A 17,505-nucleotide genomic window follows, 5' to 3' on the forward strand; every position below is an offset into this window, starting at 1 on the left:
TGCACGCCGGGTGAAGCTCACACCTGGACTGAGGTCTCGCTTCCACTTTAATGGGGGATTTCTTAGTAACTTTAAATCACAAATGGTTGTCTATGACTGATGCCATTTTGGTATCTTTACAAAGAGCTCTGTGACTGGTATCAAATGATCTCAGGTTTGTCAAAACAGGTCTGGCAAGTGCAGGAAGACCTGCGATTCTGAGGACAACGTCTGAGAAGCCTCAAACCTTCCTATCAGTGAAGCAGCCCCGAGTCACAGCCTCCAGAAACCGAACGTTCAGCTCAACACATTCCTCCATTTTATTATGCAGCCACTCTGAAGGCCATGATGTTCTTTAGAAAGGCGCTCATATTTTTACAAAGGGAGAGAGGAAAAAAAAAAAAGGTGATCTAACCAGTCATGGAGAAGAACAGAAGAATATATGGAGGTCATAAACAACAAGCTCAGTGTTTTAAAGATTTAATAAAACAAAAACACATATCACCAGCACTGCGAGAACAAGAGCAGCCTGCACTTTCCCCGAACGGCTGAATCACAAGCCGAGGGACACGAAGCCTGACAGCTCTTTACGACAATGGTATTTTCGAGGCAGAAAAGCCAGGTTGGGGAACACCTTGAGGCTCGAGAAAATGGGCTTGTTTCACTTATGAGGCAACAGGTGAGATCACTAACTGGAAAAGGTTTCGTAAGACTGTGAATCTGGACGTTTCGTGTAGTGGTTCACTACAAGAACTCTCTGAAGGCAGCAACACAGATCTGCAGACTATTTTCGGTATGTATGAGAAATGACTCGTAACAAGGCTCTACTGTCTAAGTCTCTGTTCCCTAGCTTTTGGGTGAAATTATATTAACTTATGTCATAATCCTAGCCCTCTCCCGTGGCTCAAAGGCTCTGATTGACAACATGTGCTAAATTAACTAAAAATGAGGACACACAACTTCCCTCTGTAAATAGAGATTGGTAGGCGGAGGCTTTCAAATTATGTAGTCTTTGAATGACTTTGGAGGGTGACAAGTTTGGAAATCCAATGAGAGAATGAGATCTGGCCTTGTTCCTGATACCCTGAGGAACAGGGCTCTCTCCAATAGCTCTCTCCAATAGCTCAGGATCCGGAGATGATCAGATGCTGGTGAGATGACTGTTCAGCAACTTATCTATTTATGAAGAGGCTGACCACATTAAATGACTTCATAGGATCAATTCCTTGGTTATTGGGACAGAAGGGAACATTCTGGTTGGTAATTGGAAAAACCAAGCAATCCAACTCTCAGTATTTCCTTCTGAAAAGGTGTACAAGAGGGAGAAAACAAGACCTAGGACATGTTCATGTAGGTCAAGGGCATGCTCGTGGGCCTAGAGATTTCACCTTTTTGATGCCTACTCCCATGGACTATGGTACTACTGGACAAGGAGATCCCTGGGAAGGCAAACAAAACCTTTGTGACCAATAAAAATCGAAGAGACTATTAACAGAATTTAAAAGAAAACAGAGTCCCTGGATGTGAGTGGATTGCAGAGCAGAGGGTCGGTCTGCTACTGGGATTGCAGCCCGCCACCCCCCACCCCCGCCCCAGGCAGAGACACTCGCTAATGGGATGCAGACGCATATCTGAATTGACTGTGTAAACACATTTCGAGGTTGACTATAATTTGAAGGTTACTATCCTCATGGTTGAGTAATAAGATCAAAGACTCCAAATGGATTTTAAAAACTCCTGTGGAATGGAGACTGGAATGTGAGTGACTCTTGAACAAGTAATTGTGCTTGTAAATAAAACCCCACCAAATTAGCAAAAATAACAAATATCTCTTGGAAAAAAAAATGGGAGGTGAAAGTCAAGAGCCATGACAGACCTTGAGGCTATGAAAGATAAAGCTTCTCATAAATGATGATAACCTTATAAATGTGTTTGAAATGTGTTTCTCCGGTTTCCTTCCATTTAAGAGTATTTAGAGAAATTAAGCAGGAGACAGTGGAATGAAAGCTGGGCACCGTTTTGTGGTTTTTGTGCATATGTATCTCCCAGAGATGATCTGATTTACTATTTGTCTCTTTGCTATATTGTGACCTGTTCGAGGGCAAAGACTATGTTTTACTGACATCTGTATCCTCAAGGCCTAGCGCCGTACCTGGAACATGACAGATAACGTCAAGGACAAGACAGAGAACACAGAGTTAGTAGTAATAGGATCAGGCAGCTTTGTGCTGGTTCCTGATTCAGAGGTGGTCTAGAGACAGGCATGCTGGAAGGACTCGGCATGGCCACGGCTTGGCATTTTTATTAGTGACCGGGATGAGCACACTAATGGCATACGTACAGATCACAGTGCTAGTCATAATGACAGTTACAACAATGTTCATTATTAACACTGTCATAGCACTTGCTGCGTGCCAGACACTGTTCTAGGCACCTGACACATATTGATCCATGAGGCAGGTACAATTACTGTCCCCATTCTACAAATGAAGAAACTGAGGCACAGAGTAGCTATGTATCCTGCAAAGGTCTCACAGCTAAAAAGTCGAGGAACCTGTTCTGAAATCCAGGAGCGGCTGAAGGGTCTGTGGCTTTCTTGCTATGATGTAGTGATCAGTCTAGTAAATGGGGTGACACAGTATTAGACTTTAACGAGAAAAAAAGAGAGGAAATGCTGTATGCACTGGGTAGACCACACCTGCAGTGCTGTGGAGGGTTCTGGTGTCATATTTTAAGGAGAATATCTCTAGTCTGGAACTGATCCAGAGGAGAACTGTAGGATATTTGAGGAAGCATTCGAATAATGAAGTGCGTGTAACCTAGAAATGAACACTTAGGGTGCTAACACACTTATTTACCACCTTTGGATTTTTATGGTACTCTTGGGACAAGGGATTAGGTTCCTGCTGTAGCTCTTAAGCACAGACCCAGGGCCAAGAATCACATTTTGACTCAACATGGATAACAACCAGTGGGTGAGATGGAAGCGGATCTTTCCTCAGTCAAACCTTCAGATGAGACCCCGGATCCTAAGCCAATACCTTGAACGCAGCCTGTGGGAGACGGTGACAAAGAGGACCCAGCGAAGCAACACCCATTTTCCTGACCCACAGGATAAGTGAGACAACAAATGTGTGTTATTGTCGACATTTAGTTTCAGGGTAATTTGTTATATAGTGATAGGTAACTAAGAGATATATCTGCGCTACAGACTTGAGTCATCAAACACCGTGCTTCACATATGCAGCACGAAGGGTCCTGCTGGCTACAGACTGACTTTTGCCAGTCAGGCTTGCTCCCAGACTTTACAGCAGAAGGGGCTACTGAATGAGAGTGTCAACAAGCAGAAACTCTTCATCAAGGCAAATCTCAGACAGGAAGCAACTCCATGCTTCTACACTAAAAGAGCTTCTTGGCTCCTAACTCGGACTAGACACTGATGCCCTTCCCTGCTGCATATCTAGGATTCTGGGGTTACTCAAAGAAGTACAGAAAACATATGTAAAATGAAGAATTCTGCATATTTTCACCAGTTCTGTGGTTTGGGGGTTAAACTTGGGTTATTGGGCTTCTGAAGCTGCAAATTTGAAGAGGGTGGAGACGGGGTGTGGGAGGCTGGTTACAGGCAGAAAGCTCTGCCAGCTGAGGTGAGCGCTGACAACTAGGGAAGAGACATTAAAAAAACAAAACCCAGTGGTGGTAATCCAAGGCTATTTAGTGTTGGGGCAAACAGACTTTGTCAATCTCAACAGGTGCTGAGGAGAGTCCAGAAAAAACAGATGCTGGTTACATTTTGTTCAGTTAAAAAAGGCAGTACAATCTGTAAGATATTTTTTAAAAATTGTCACCAAGAATGTTTTAAAAATGGTACTTCAGTGAGTAAATTCCCAGTTCTCCAGAAAAAATTTAGCTATCCTCAGATAGTCCCTGAGGTTGTTAGATTATGAATGTTGGACAGAATATGGTACCAGTTATAAATCATGTCTTTCCATAACTCTCTGAGAAACTCAAGAGGCACAGTCAGGAAATTTGGGCCCCCAAAATAGGAAGGACTTACTTATTCCTTCTAAACAATATAAAAAAAAAATACTCTCCCTTCCTTGCCACACCTCTGTGCCATCCTGTAAGGCAGGAATTACTTGGATGGTAGTTCTACTTATGGGGAAAAGAGAAGAGTATTAACTTTCTATTGTTGGCCTTTCCTTTCAGGCACCTTCTACGGAAAGTGCTGAGATGAAAAGTAAATGCAAGAATTTAGAGATTTCCAATCACATGTTAGATCTCATTTTGCTAAATAAGCCTGATAACCAACTCCCTGGTTGGTTTCCTAAAGCTCGTTTAGCTTCTATGTTTCCAACAGATTTCAGAGGGCCCTTGACCAGACATTATGTCTATAAAGATGCTACCTAAATACAAATAAAATAACTCCAATACCCAACAGCAAAGAGGTAACATTTACTGCACACTTGTGATGTGGCAGGCAGTGTTTCAAGCACTTTTACATGTACAGACTAATTTGATATTCACAAGCACCCTAGGGTGTGTGTGTGTGTGTGCACTATGATTATCCCCATTTCACAGATAAAAAAACTGAGTCACAAAAATGGCCAGGCTTTGAACCCAAGAGGTCTGGCTCGATGGCTTGTGCTGGTAACCACTACATTACACTGTCTCTCATTATGCCTTGTATTGACACAGTAATTTATAACAGTCATTCACCTATGAAAAATATTTACAGCACCTGTAAATAAGAGACAAGCGGGGGGGGGGGGGGTGGAGGGGAGGGCAGCACCCGGAAGGGAGATGACTAATCAAAAGCTCGGTGTATGAGCGGGGAGTCACCTGTCCTGCAGGAATGATTCTTCAAGTATGAAGTCAATAGTTTCATACGAAAAAGTTTATTGAGCTACTCTTTTCGGTTTAAGTGCCATCATTCTTAGGAAGTATATGAAAAAGCAACGTATAATTCAGGTAAAAGAAATGAAAGGGATTCCATTTGAGGGAATACCTTTGAAGCACTTGACAATCAGGTGGAAGTAAGCTGAGAAACAGAATCACAGAATCACTGTATAAAGTTCAGAGAAGAGAAATATTTCCCGCTGTGAGGGGAATCAGAAGTTATGGGGCAGAATCTAAACATGAGGAAAAGGAGTAAATCCAGAACACTGCCACAGGCTGTTCATATAAATGGAAATAAACAGCTGGTATAAGTTATGAGGAGAACTGAGGGAAGCAGTGGGTCTAAGTGAGCATGTCAGGTGGGGATTTGTTTTCCCAGAAAAAGAAGGCTCAGACTTGCTAAGCAGGGTTGATATAGTGAACCCTAAAGGCCTATTTTTACTTCTAAAATACCTCCTGGATAGACATGTATCTTATATTTGTGGGATTAACTTGGCTTGTCAATGTTTTCAGTTCTAGGAGAAAATAACTACATATTAAAAAAAAATCAACCCACATTTACATCTCTTTTGATAATATAATATGAAGGTGAAGGGTGGTGGGATTCCTCTTAGAGAATTTACCTCTCTACAAAGAATAAAGGAAACTCATGAAACTGATCACGTACTTCTCAATGAGCTCCTCTGCCACGATGGTGTACGAAGGGTGCTAATGCACGACGGTTCCACAAAACAAATCTGGGTCAAGGCAATAAAACAAACAAGTTTCAATGGAAGGATGCCAAGAGAACTATGGGATGATCTGATGATTTTAGTCAAGTTTCTCATTCAAGAGGGTCTTCATCAAACAAAAAACCAAAACCTAGTTGTACTGATTCAAATCTTTGTTCCCAATCCATATCTTCTCTCTCAATTCCCAAATAGAAAACTCCTCTCCAGAAGAGGACTAGCAAAGAATCTTTTTTTTTTTTTTTTAAACTCTTTCTCATTTGGAGTTGCTGTGTGGGGTCTGGGCTATCTTCTGAGGATGTGTGCAAACATGTGGCTGTTGGAAGTCAATTGTTTCACCATCAAAAAGACTTGCATGTGGTTTTTATGAAGAATGCATTCTCAAACACACAGTTCAGGATGGAGGAGAAATATAAAACATCTTGTAATTGTTTTAAAATAAACTCTTACAATGTTTATTTAGTTTTAATCTGCATGTTGTAGATTGGTTATGCACTTGTTAATCACTGTTGTATGTATCTCCAGACGGAGTTGTAAATAACTTTTCAGTCCAAGTGAAATATGCTTGCACATGTTTATATGCAAAGTATGCATGTATTTATGTCTGTGTATAAATATGTGTACAATAATAATAGATTAGTGATCATGTAATATCACATCATAAGGTCCTGGCACTACGGTCAATTTAATACACAAGGCAAATATTTTTTGGTAATATCTAGAGATGAAGTAAAAATATAAATTGTTTCATCCCCTTTTTTTCGCTTGGCAGCTCTATGTTTGCAAATTGAAATGACTAAAGAAAGAGAATCCTAGTTACGAATATTCTCACTCACTTCATGAGTCTTGGTTATTAAAATTGCAAACTCTATCTCTTTATAACACCAACTCACTGCCTATAATTTTGGAAATAAAAAAGGAAAAACACATTAGATATACTGATTCACTTTAGGCCTTTATGCCACATAGAAAATAAACAGAAAATACAGTATTTTGAAGAAAATTTAAAATGTATATAAATACACAACCACAACCACCTGAAATTCTCCATGGTGTTTATATAAGTCGGCATTTTCCTGTCTACATTAAATTGCCTGGAAAAGTGCTTAATTTCCCCTTCACTTTGTCCTGCGTTGGGTATCCTTAGATGTTACATTAACAGTCTTTCCAACCTACTGTAAATCTGTCCTCAAAAGAGGACAACTGAGGTAGGTGGGATAGAAACAAAGGCAGGAGCTTTTTCATATTTCATCTGTGGTCTTTAATATCTGTTTCCTCGGACAAATGCTAACTCCTGGGGCAGGCCCTCTGCATCTACCTATTAACAACCTACATATAAGCTGGCGTATCCATCCGGCGTGGAGCGCAAGTCACAAAGGAAAGGATCTTCCTCTCCTTAAGTTACCTACAGCTCACATTCAAATACTGTAGAACTATTCTTATTTAAGTGTAAAATACAAGTTATCAATCGAACAATTAAATAATAACTGAATAGACAAAATGCAAAAAGCTTCACAGCGAAAGTGTCACCAGAGCCATGACATGGTGTTCTAGGAGTCTTACCAGACAAGAGGAGTTCGCAGCTCTGCTGCATTTATGCATATAATGGCCCCTTTAATTTTCCCCTTTATCCACACACTTTTTTTTCCCCCTGGGGGGAAGATAATCAGGCTCATTTATTTTTTAGAAGAAGTACTGGGGTTTGAACCCAGGACCTCATGCATGCTAAGCATGCACTTTACCATTTGAGCTATCCCTTCCCTTATCCACACACTTTTTGAGGGAAGAATGAAGACTGGGTTCAGGAGAGACGTAGAGGGAGGGTGGGATCAGAAGCCTATTGAGATGACTTCATTGTAAACCTGCAGGATGAGCTTAAGTATGATCACCTTGTCTTTTGTTTCAAATGAGGACGTGCGGAGTAGACAGTATATACCCTCAAATGGGAAGAAGAGAGAAGCACCAAACACAGTGAAAGAAGCTGAAACCATGAAAGTCACATAGTACCCAAGGTCATAGTTACTCTGAAAACCCTGAAGCACTTAGAGTGAGAGAATACTTCGGGGTCTCTGGGGCGCAAATCGTACCTATTTACCTAGAATTTATACACCAGCCTTTTTCCAAAAGTTGGGGTAGTTTACAAAATCAGCTGTGTGAGTTATTACATGTGTGCTCAGTTATTTCCCCAGGGAAACATGCCAAAGGCAAACCCATCATTCCAGCTGATTTAGTGTTGGATGCCGGAGAATTTATAATTGACATGACAACCGTAATGGATGGTGATCATCACGTTGGCAAAGCCTGAGCTGACAGCGCAGTCGTCCATTCTGGTGTTTGCCAGTTAGTCCACCATAGACTCCCTCTGATAAATTCTGAGGTTATTTCTGAACTTTTTATTACCAACTTTCTGAATATGAGAAATTACAAATTATAAAATAGAAAAGATTTTTATCATGTAAATATTGCTTACCCCCAAGTTTTTTTCCGTGTAGGTAGTCTCTTATTATGAGGTAGAGGGGGAGTGGGGTCTCTTTTTCCTTGGCCTGGTTCTCAAAGGATCACAGGGTAACCCAGAGTTCAATCAGACATTTATCTCAAGCCATGAAGAGATTTATGGGTTCTGGATATATAAAAGTCTGCTTAAAATAAAAAATTATCGGAATTTTCATCCCTGGCAAAGTCAAATAACCAAAGGATTAAGGCTGATCCATGTCTGCCTTATCAATCTATCATTAACCAAATGTGACGCAATGCTTCAGGTATGTCAGAGCCCAACTTGCTCTAAAATGTGTGGTTAAATTTTCTCTTACTCACAAGAAATATTTCATGATAAGGAAAATCTCTTTGGCTAACCATCACAGTCCTCCAAAGTAAACCTCCCAATTTTATAGATCCATAAAGGCAAACGCTGGAGAGAGGAGAAAAAAATGTTAGAAGTGGGAACCATCCTGAAGAAAAATGGTCAGGTAAGGAAAAACAATTTAAAAATACAATTCCTTACACAAACACACACACACACACACACACACACACACACACACACACACACACACACCCTTGAAGCATTATGCTGTATACCAGAAATTAACACAACATTGTAAACCAACTATATGTCGATAAAAAAATTTAAAAACAAAAGAGACATGGTATCTAAATACAAAACAGGACCCTGGAACAGAAAAAGGACGTTAGTGGAAAAACTGGTGATACCCTAATAAACATTTGGTTTAATTAATAGAATCGCACCAATTTAATTTCCTGGATTTGGTAACTAACTACAGTTATGTAAGGTGTTAACATGGCAAGGTGGATAAAAGGTATACATGGGAACTCTCTGTAGTGTTTTTACAATTACTCTCTAGGTGCAAAGTTATCTCAAAATAAAGAGTTCAAAAAAAAAAAAAAAAACACGATTCCTAGAAAAAAAGAAAATGTGGATAATCCGACCCTGTGGTTCTTAAATAAATGCTTCTAGAATGCAAGCTCCACGAGGACAGCCCGTACTTCAGTGGCGCACGAGAGTCCGCCAGTAAGTATCGGATGTCCGAATGCACGAAGGAATATCGCTATAGAGCTCCTGCCTCGAGAGACGCTTCAGCGCTATCATGCGTTTGGAGGAAAAACACCTTTTGCTGATAACCCTCCACCATGTAGGGAAGAAAAGTCATTTTTTTAAAGGTGAGAAAATGAGCCTTAAGAATCTGCCAACTGGCACACTCTGAAGAGCCAGCTCCCGGAGGGGCTGTGAGGAATCTAAGCTCTCCAGGTTGCTACGGGGAGATGATGCCGTGGCTTGAAACCTGGCAGAAAACACGAACACCGCTCCCTGGAAGGGACACTCCTGGTGGTTAAGGCGGCCACTGCGAGGTGGGTAGAAATCGACCGCTAAGAAGAAAAGCTAAGCACTTGGGAAGCAACCGCTGCACACAGGTGGCTCTCTCTTCCTTGAAATACAATCAGTTCAGGTAGGCTTTTGTTTACAGTAGCTTTTATCTAGAAGATAAGGTTGTAAAAACATCAATCAAAATGAGGTACTCCTGTTCCTGGCCATATCTCAGCAGGGTTCATCTGTTTTATTTCTTCCTCCCTTTCCAAATACCTTCAGGTGTTTGAGATGAGGGAAGAGATACCAGACTATTAAAGTGAACTGTATTTGTGTATGACACATGGGTTTCACTCGCTGAGCCGCAAATCCCATCCCCGCCGCACCTCGTTCATTCCCAGGTTGAGGGGGAGCCTGTGCTCCTACGGCTTATGACGTATAATAAACTTTACAAAACGATCTTGATGCCATTTTCAATAGGGCTCCTTTAAGAAAATGAGAACCTGATGGCTTCTGTACGTTGCTGTGAGGCTTTTAATTTATTTATACATTGCCGTCCTCCCCCCAAGCTCCCCCCACCAAAAAAAGGGCATGTATAATAAAATAGCAAAATAGAAATAGAAAATTGAGCTCAGGAAAAGAAGAAAGCATTATACTGTTAAACTGAACTTAGAAGATTGACTGTACAGTTAACAAAACTTTAAATTTAAGCCCATAAAGGTCCTACCTGATCTTATTTTTAACTGCACTACTTATTTAATGCCAGATCTTTACAATGAAGCTCTGAGGCAGGGACTTTCCAAGTGATGATGGAAACTCTGTTGCAAGAATGAAAAGGCACACTGGCCCAACTCCAGAGAAGAGTTACCAGCAGGGCATGAGGCAGGCAGAAGAGGCCTGACTGCCCCGAGCAGACAGACACGTGGGCGGGGAGTTCCATGGTCACTTGGAAACAGACCTTAAAACCAGACATGGCCCCAGGCCCTCCTGGGCCGGACGTCGGTTGTGCTGAGGGTCTGCATGGTGGAAAACATTTTCTCTGCCTTCTTCAGGTTTTGAGTCATTCTTCAGGCCTGGGCTTTGTGAGTCATTCTTCTGCGGGATCTCCTTCTAAATACAACTAGAGTAAGGCCTTCTAGCAAATGCAACGCCCAGGGCTTAACCCATGTCAGACTCAAGTCACCTAGATTCAAAGGATACTTGACTGACTTTGCTCTAGTTACCTTCCTGGCAGAGATCTTTGGAACTGGTAGAAGATACAGAGTGTTTGAGTTTTCTTCCTTTGAGGAAAATAATATAGCTGATAATCATGCTTATAATAACAGCCACAACCACAATCATAACAGCAGCCAGTACCCACTGAGTAATCACTACGTGCTAGCTACTCCTCTAAGCTATTTATACGCACTATCTCATTTAAAACCAAAGCCCTACGAGGAGCGAATACTAGTACTTACACTTTAATGTTGAGAAAAATGGTCATGAAGCCAGTGCTCAACTGATCACAATGAGGACAATGAAGAGAATGAACACTGGCATGCTTACCACGCGCCCAGCACTGGGCTAACCACTTCACGTGCGTTATTTCACCTGATAGTGCGATGAATCTACTGAGTAGGAAGCATTACTAGTGCCATTTTACAAACGCGAAAACAGAGACGTGGTGAGGGGAGGCAGCTGACTCCTGCAAGGAGATAAAGCCCGAAGTGGTGGAGGTGTCAATGCACATCCTCAGGTGCAGAGCTCCCTCTGTGAGCAGCGACGCTACACAGCCTTATGTGCTTCAGACTCCTCCAAATGTTCTTCTAAACCCTTAAAACACCATTACAACCCCCTCTCCAAGCCAATCTCAAGGTAAGACTCCTGTTTGTCAAGTTTCAATACAAAAGCTTTACTAAAGGACCCTCCCAGGCTGGACAAGTCCTTCCTCTTCTACACAATGTGCTTCTTTGATGTACCTTCCATTTTTAACTTTCTGGTCTCAGTTCTCCACCTACATAAAGCACGTATAATAGAACTTGTATCCTGGAGTTCAAGGTGGATTTGAGAATGAATAAACTTCACGACACTTTAATGTGTATATATTCAATGCCACCCCATTACAAAAATTCTACTCAACGTTGGTAGAATGTAATAAAGACACCTCCCAACCTTGTCCCCCGCCTCCGTCCTGTGAATGGGTAGATCGAGGTCCTGAGGACTGGAGATAAACTCACCAGGAGAAAGAAAATCGAGTCAAACAATGATCCAGGCAGGACTGGGAAGTACTTTACCCAGACTCACCCAGGGAGGAAATGGAAGATGAAGAACTGAGGGGTAGGAAGTGTGAGTAAAGCAGAGTCAAAACACGTCCGACATTTACAGCGGGACTAGATGCTTCTCTGAGCCAGAAAGCAGGAGCCGCGTCACGCAGTCATTTCTGCCTTTAAAAAGAAAAGCTGGCTTCTCCTGGGACCAGGAGAAACTCTACTTCCAAAGAGACTTGACAGAAAACCCTGATGATGTCGGTGATTTCAATTTTATCAAAGACAGGTGCCTGTTTTCCGGGACAGGACTCCATGGTGCCTGTTCCCACACTGCGGCCCCAGGTCACCGCTAAGAAGGGCCACACACAAACTTCCAGGCAGTGCCTGGAGATTTCATTTTAGGATCCTAAATACACTTCTTGGTAGACCAAGGGCACTTAGCAAAGTCTTGCCAAGTGTAGTAGTTCATCTTTGTAATACATGGTTTCAGTATTTTTAAAAAAGAGAGAACATGAAAGGAACCCCCTTGAACAATTTTAACTACTATTTTAACATGACAAAGGAAACCTCTGACTTAGGAAACAAACGAGGGTTGATGACAGAAAGAACACTAGCTTGTCAGACACTGAGGCTGGCTTTTAGGGCAGGTGGGATCACACAACGGGTCGTGAGGAAGCTCGGTGGCCAGCACCAATTTCCAAAGGTGGCCAAACCCTTAGTTTTCTTGTGGTCAATGAAGCTATTTTATCAGACAACTGCAGGAAAAAAAATCTGAGACTAAGGACAGAATTTTTTTTAAGTACCAGGTGAAGGGTCACATGTGAGGGTGGAGCACCGCAGGGCTGGACTCAAAGGACAGGACATGTTCTAGTGAGCCCGGGTTCTATCCTTCAGCTGGTGGAGAGGAAAAAGCTTCAGAGTTCTTAAAATACTTCCACAAATTGTACAGGAACTATCTGACCCTCAAAAAATGCTTTATTTTGACTGGACAAATAAGGCAACTGAGGTTCTCAGAGGTCAAGTGGCTTGTTTCAGATGACACAGGAGCAACGGACAGTGCCTGCGGGAAGCCAGCTCCACCTCCTCTCTGTGCAGTGCCGTTGTGTGCATGCAAAGCAACCTCCCCTGTTTTCCTGACTGCAGAACAGGAAGAATGGGACCCTCTGCCTTTCTGCAAAGGACGCCGTGTTCTGCAAATGTCCTCCAGGGCCTCCTCTCAGGAGTCAGGGGGACAAGGTTAAAAGGCAGGGGGCAGAGGAGATGGACAGATGTAGTAAGGGAACTGCTGCAGAAGGCCCTGTGGTGGCCCAGGGAAGGGCAGGGAAGGCTCTGAGCAGAGGCGAGGTGACCTTTGGAGTCAGTCTTGAAATCAGGCTCGCTGAGTGCTACGAGAGGGAATATGCTTCCAGGGGAGGGAGAGGCACACACAGAGTGATGAGAAAAAGCCTGGGGGCTCTGGGGGCAGCGCAGAAAAGTCCAGAATAAACAAAGGTCACGGGCCTGGCAGAAGACACAGCTGGAAAAGCGGGGTGGGCGTGAGGCTGCCGAAGGGCAGGGGGGTGCTGCCCAGCAGACGGAGGTGCTGCGAGGGCCGAGGGGTCGGTATGCCAGCGGAGAGAGCCCTCTTTCACCCATCCCACGGAGTGTGCACACCAGCCGTCCACCCCCGGGTAATCCTCCTCCATGAAACCCAAATACCCCGGGCCATGTTTCTGTATGGAATTTGTGAGCTAAATATTTACTTTGTGCAGGGCCAAAGTATCTACGACAGCTCACTTATTTGGGGGGTAAACACATTAGAGAAAAGTATACATTAAAACACATCTGTCCCCCTCCGCCCATTTCCACTCCATACAGAAAAAAAGACCACCATTCAAAAAAAAAAAAAAAAAATCGAAAAAAACCCCACCAACTGAAAACTATACTGGGGGCTCAACTCTCCGGAGCTGCTGGGACAAAGTACGAGTATGTAAACAGTCGCGGCCCAGCTCCGGGGGGCCCTCTGGTTTGTATTCTTTGAGAGGTCTGTGGGCCCGAGGTGAACGGCCAACAGCTTCCTGAGTGACTTACATAGCCACTTTATTTAACTTAACAGGAGTCTTTAGCTAAATTTTATGAAGATAAGGAACTTCCAGGAGTGATTCTCGCCTGCTTGTTTTCTGATGAAAAGCAAGACAAGGGAGATCCCTGCTGAACCTGCACTTTCACTTTATAAACTCTGCGGCTCTGCGCTGGGCCCACCGGGGCCACTGGGGCTGGTGCTGCGGTCTGCCTCCATCGAGCTGAAAGCCATCTGTCAGCGTGGAGAGGAGTTACGGAGGTTATTTTAAACATTTAGTTAAGCTTTTGACTGTCTTCTTTTAGAGGCATTCCTGGCTGCAAACTGCCTCATCCTGGGTGACATAAGACACGCTATTGAATGAGGTTAGACTGAGGTCCCCCCAGTCAGAGAGCTGGTCCACTCATGTTGCCATTAGCTGATTAATAGGTGTTTATTTTTAGGGCTTGAACTAACAGGCCATGCTAAGGCCAATGCCAGATGATATCTGAAGTAATCTGTGAGTGCCTCGTGCTCGCAGAAGACCTTACTTTTTTGTGTGGTTGTTGATGTAGCTGGAGTCCCTGTCAGACTGGTAAAATTTAATGTCAGAGACAGAGAAAAACCCCACCCCACTCCACTACAAAGAGGGCCATTGCAAAAATAGATCCATTATCACTATTTAAAAAAAAATACCCGTTGAAGGAAAAGGGAAGCAAAATACAACCAACCAGTTATGGCAACTGGTTGAGCCCAAATTCGCACCCAATACAAGCTATTAAATAACGAAAATGCCTAATATTAGGTCCGATGCCTTCCACAAATAATAATGGCTTGTTATTTATTTCTGAATGAGATATGATGACTGCAGAGAGATGGTATTATAAAACCTCATATTCAGGGAATTTATTTTGGTTTATGAAATGGACGGTGCTGAAGGATTCAGAAGCAAAATGGCAAAATGAACTGGTGTCTCACTGGCAAACTCTAGGTTTAAAAGACTTACAGTGACATATTTAGTTTGATTTGTTTAATGTTTACCTCCTGCATAGACGGCATGCTCCAAAAAAGCAATTTCTCATCTACTTTACCATTACCTGGCATTTAGCGATATACGATGTTGAATAAATGACTGCTGAATGAATGAAGGAAAGGTAGCAACGTTATGAAGAATATTTCTGCTTAGCTATTTCGCCCAGGTGTGGTCTCGATCTTGACCCTAATGGCAGACAGAGGATGCGCTGCTTAGGTTGAAAGCCAGTGCTCTTACTTGCTTTACTTAATCACTTGCCTCTGTGTCCTGGATGAGCTTTCCGCCTTCCCCGAGCAGGACAGCCTTCGGTGTTGACAGGCAGCGTCAGAGGGAAGTGAAAAGTTATGGCTTTTCACGCTTCATCCTTTTTCTCTCAGCAATTTTTTTTTTTTTTTTTTGCTGGGACATTTTTAGAGGAAAACGAGCCCGAAACTTTTCCCTTTTAGTTTGGATTTGCCACCTTAGCCTTTGTGGCATGTAAGTATGACACTGGCACCCCTCCTGTACCTTTTGGGTTAACACAAATCCACTTCCAGCCATACTTCTGAGCAGGGACAACTCTGGGAAAGAGGTGTTTGGAATGTAAGGCTGGGAAAGATTGCTGGCAACAGTCCTGACCCCCTGCCAAAGTCTCATGCTTGAGACTGAAGAGCCAGGTGGTTTTATTTAGACCTCACAGAAAGACACTGAAGATCTCAAGAGCCCAGAAGTCCCGTCTGTAAGGCTGTTACATCCACTGCGAGATCAGCTAGGCTCCTAACGGGGACACATATGGCAATTTACCACATTTCCACAGGAAAGCAACCCTGTGCCTTCTGTCTATTTTCATGATCTATCCAACACAGATCAATCACCCAGAGCTCCTGACACACTGATAACGCCCTTCAGGCTTATTCAGGGACCAAGCACTGGCTTTACAGAAACATTCCACGGTCACCACTTGAAAGAATTTTTTTATCTCGCCCAGGATGCTGCACTGGTTCTAGACTCGATCTGTCTTTGGTAGGACTAACAGTCCCTGTGTCATATGTTGAAGACTCTCGACTCTAATGCCTCCAGGTGGTCAGATGCTGCTCTCAAGCTGACCAGCACGGGATCAGAAGAAGATGGAAACAACTTTCACGACAAAGAAGGATATCATGAATGGGGCATAATTTTAAAAGGAAGCCTTTTAGACTCATTGTGTGATATTCAGACTTTGTCTTCATTCAGTTGAGAGATGGTTAACAAAAGAGTCTTGTTCTTTTACTGAATCTCACTTATTTGTCAGAAGTTAACACCATTCATTCAGCAAGTATAAAAGGTCTGTAATATTCTAACAACAAAAGTTCTCATTTTGCATCTTCATTTATCTACTTACAAACTTTAAACACAAACCACAACAAACAAAAGAGGTCACAGGAGATTGAGAATACATATTTCCTCCATACCTATCTTCTTTTCTCAAAGTGCTTTGCATAACTTAATGAAATTTTATTTATTTAAAGTGTTTCTAAACTTACTTATTCTAAAGGATTGAAGATAATCAGCTCAAGAAAATAGTTTGCTGTTCTGGAACCCCTCAACTTGTGTGTGTTGGGGGGGTCAGTTTCTTTGGGCAATTTTACATAAATTACCCAAAGTTAAATGACAGTAATTAGCCAAAGACTTGAGGCAATAAGGACAGTCAGCCTAGAGCACACTTCAGCCTCTTCTTTCTTTCTTTCTATTTCGGGAAACATGGGGAAAAGCAGATTGTTTTATTTTACTCATCTAGAGAAGGCTGACAGGAGGAGAGAGCTAGATTAAAGGACCAAAGAATTAAGCTGTAAAGACACTTTCCTTTTTTTTACCCAGAGGTAAGAAAATAGCACCGATTTACGTTTGTATAGCATTTTACACATTCTAGAAAATGCTGATACGTTGTTTAGGAGGATGAAGTATTTAGGGAAGTTAAGTGAGTCCCCAGAGACTTAGTGGCGAGGCACTGACATTAGGACTGAGGTCTGCTTACCTCTAACCCAGGGCTAACGGAGGAACCCTGGAAAGTCCTGCTGAACCGTTCTACCCTGTATTCCTGTTTATTTACATTTGTTGTTCTTCTAGCTCAGTCAGAATAAAAAGTGAGAGTCCTTATATTTTACATCTTATCTTGTGTAAGGAGATAAGAAGATTCATTATTATTATTCAGAGAGTATTTAAATGCTACAAATTTGATGTAATTGCTAAGCATTATTAAAATACGCTTACGTAATAATTTTGTTTTGAGACTGAGATAGTTTACACTTTGATGCCATCACCTCTGACAGGCTACTTCTCACGCTGTATCCACAGACAAACCTTTTGTTTCTACAAAGCGGGATTTTTGTCAGGCATCCTAAAACATTTGAAGGTAATATTAATTTTTATCTGTGAGGATGTGCCAATTAAGATTTTAAATATTAAAAAAAAATCCTGCCTGAGTTCAAACTACTCATCTTTTTTTTTTTTTTAAAGTATGATTATCATTATATTACTTTACATGGGGTAACATTTCATCTTTTAGGTAATTAAACACCTTTGGCCTTAGTCCAAGTTTACAACTGTAAGTTGCATTATTCCTATCAAAAAGTATGAATATAATCACTCTCCTAATTTATTTGGAGAAATATTAAATACGTTGTACGTGTTACCTGATTTTGGTCTTTTACTGTGACTCCTATAGTTGTACATTGGGAATGTAATTAAAACAACAAGACCTGTAATATTTTTCAAACAAATAGAAATCAGTCTTTAAGCAA

At 42.1% G+C, this 17,505-nt stretch overlaps 1 protein-coding gene across 11 annotated transcripts in view; it reads right to left on the bottom strand.

The window, feature by feature from the left end:
* The window catches only part of C6H15orf41 (chromosome 6 C15orf41 homolog), a 224,805-nt gene that overhangs the window by 28,994 nt on the left and 178,306 nt on the right, over positions 1-17,505 (bottom strand). For 4 of the 11 annotated variants that reach the window (XR_004320518.1, XR_004320520.1, XR_004320519.1 and 1 more), the window contains exon 11: positions 8,421-8,514. The exons of 4 other annotated variants lie outside the window; for them this stretch is intronic. Coding sequence is in view for 4 of the 7 variants with exons in the window: in XM_032481543.1 (XP_032337434.1) it covers positions 8,421-8,514 (94 nt within the window). In the remaining 3 variants the exon portion in view is untranslated. Of the gene's footprint in view, positions 1-5,545; positions 5,616-8,420; positions 8,515-17,505 lie in introns of all 11 variants that reach the window. 3 more of the 11 variants (XM_032481544.1, XM_032481542.1, XM_014565994.2) reach the window with 2 other exon arrangements.

The sequence above is a fragment of the Camelus ferus genome, chromosome 6 (assembly GCF_009834535.1).
Source record: "Camelus ferus isolate YT-003-E chromosome 6, BCGSAC_Cfer_1.0, whole genome shotgun sequence".
In the NCBI taxonomy this organism is placed as follows: Eukaryota; Metazoa; Chordata; class Mammalia; order Artiodactyla; family Camelidae; genus Camelus; species Camelus ferus.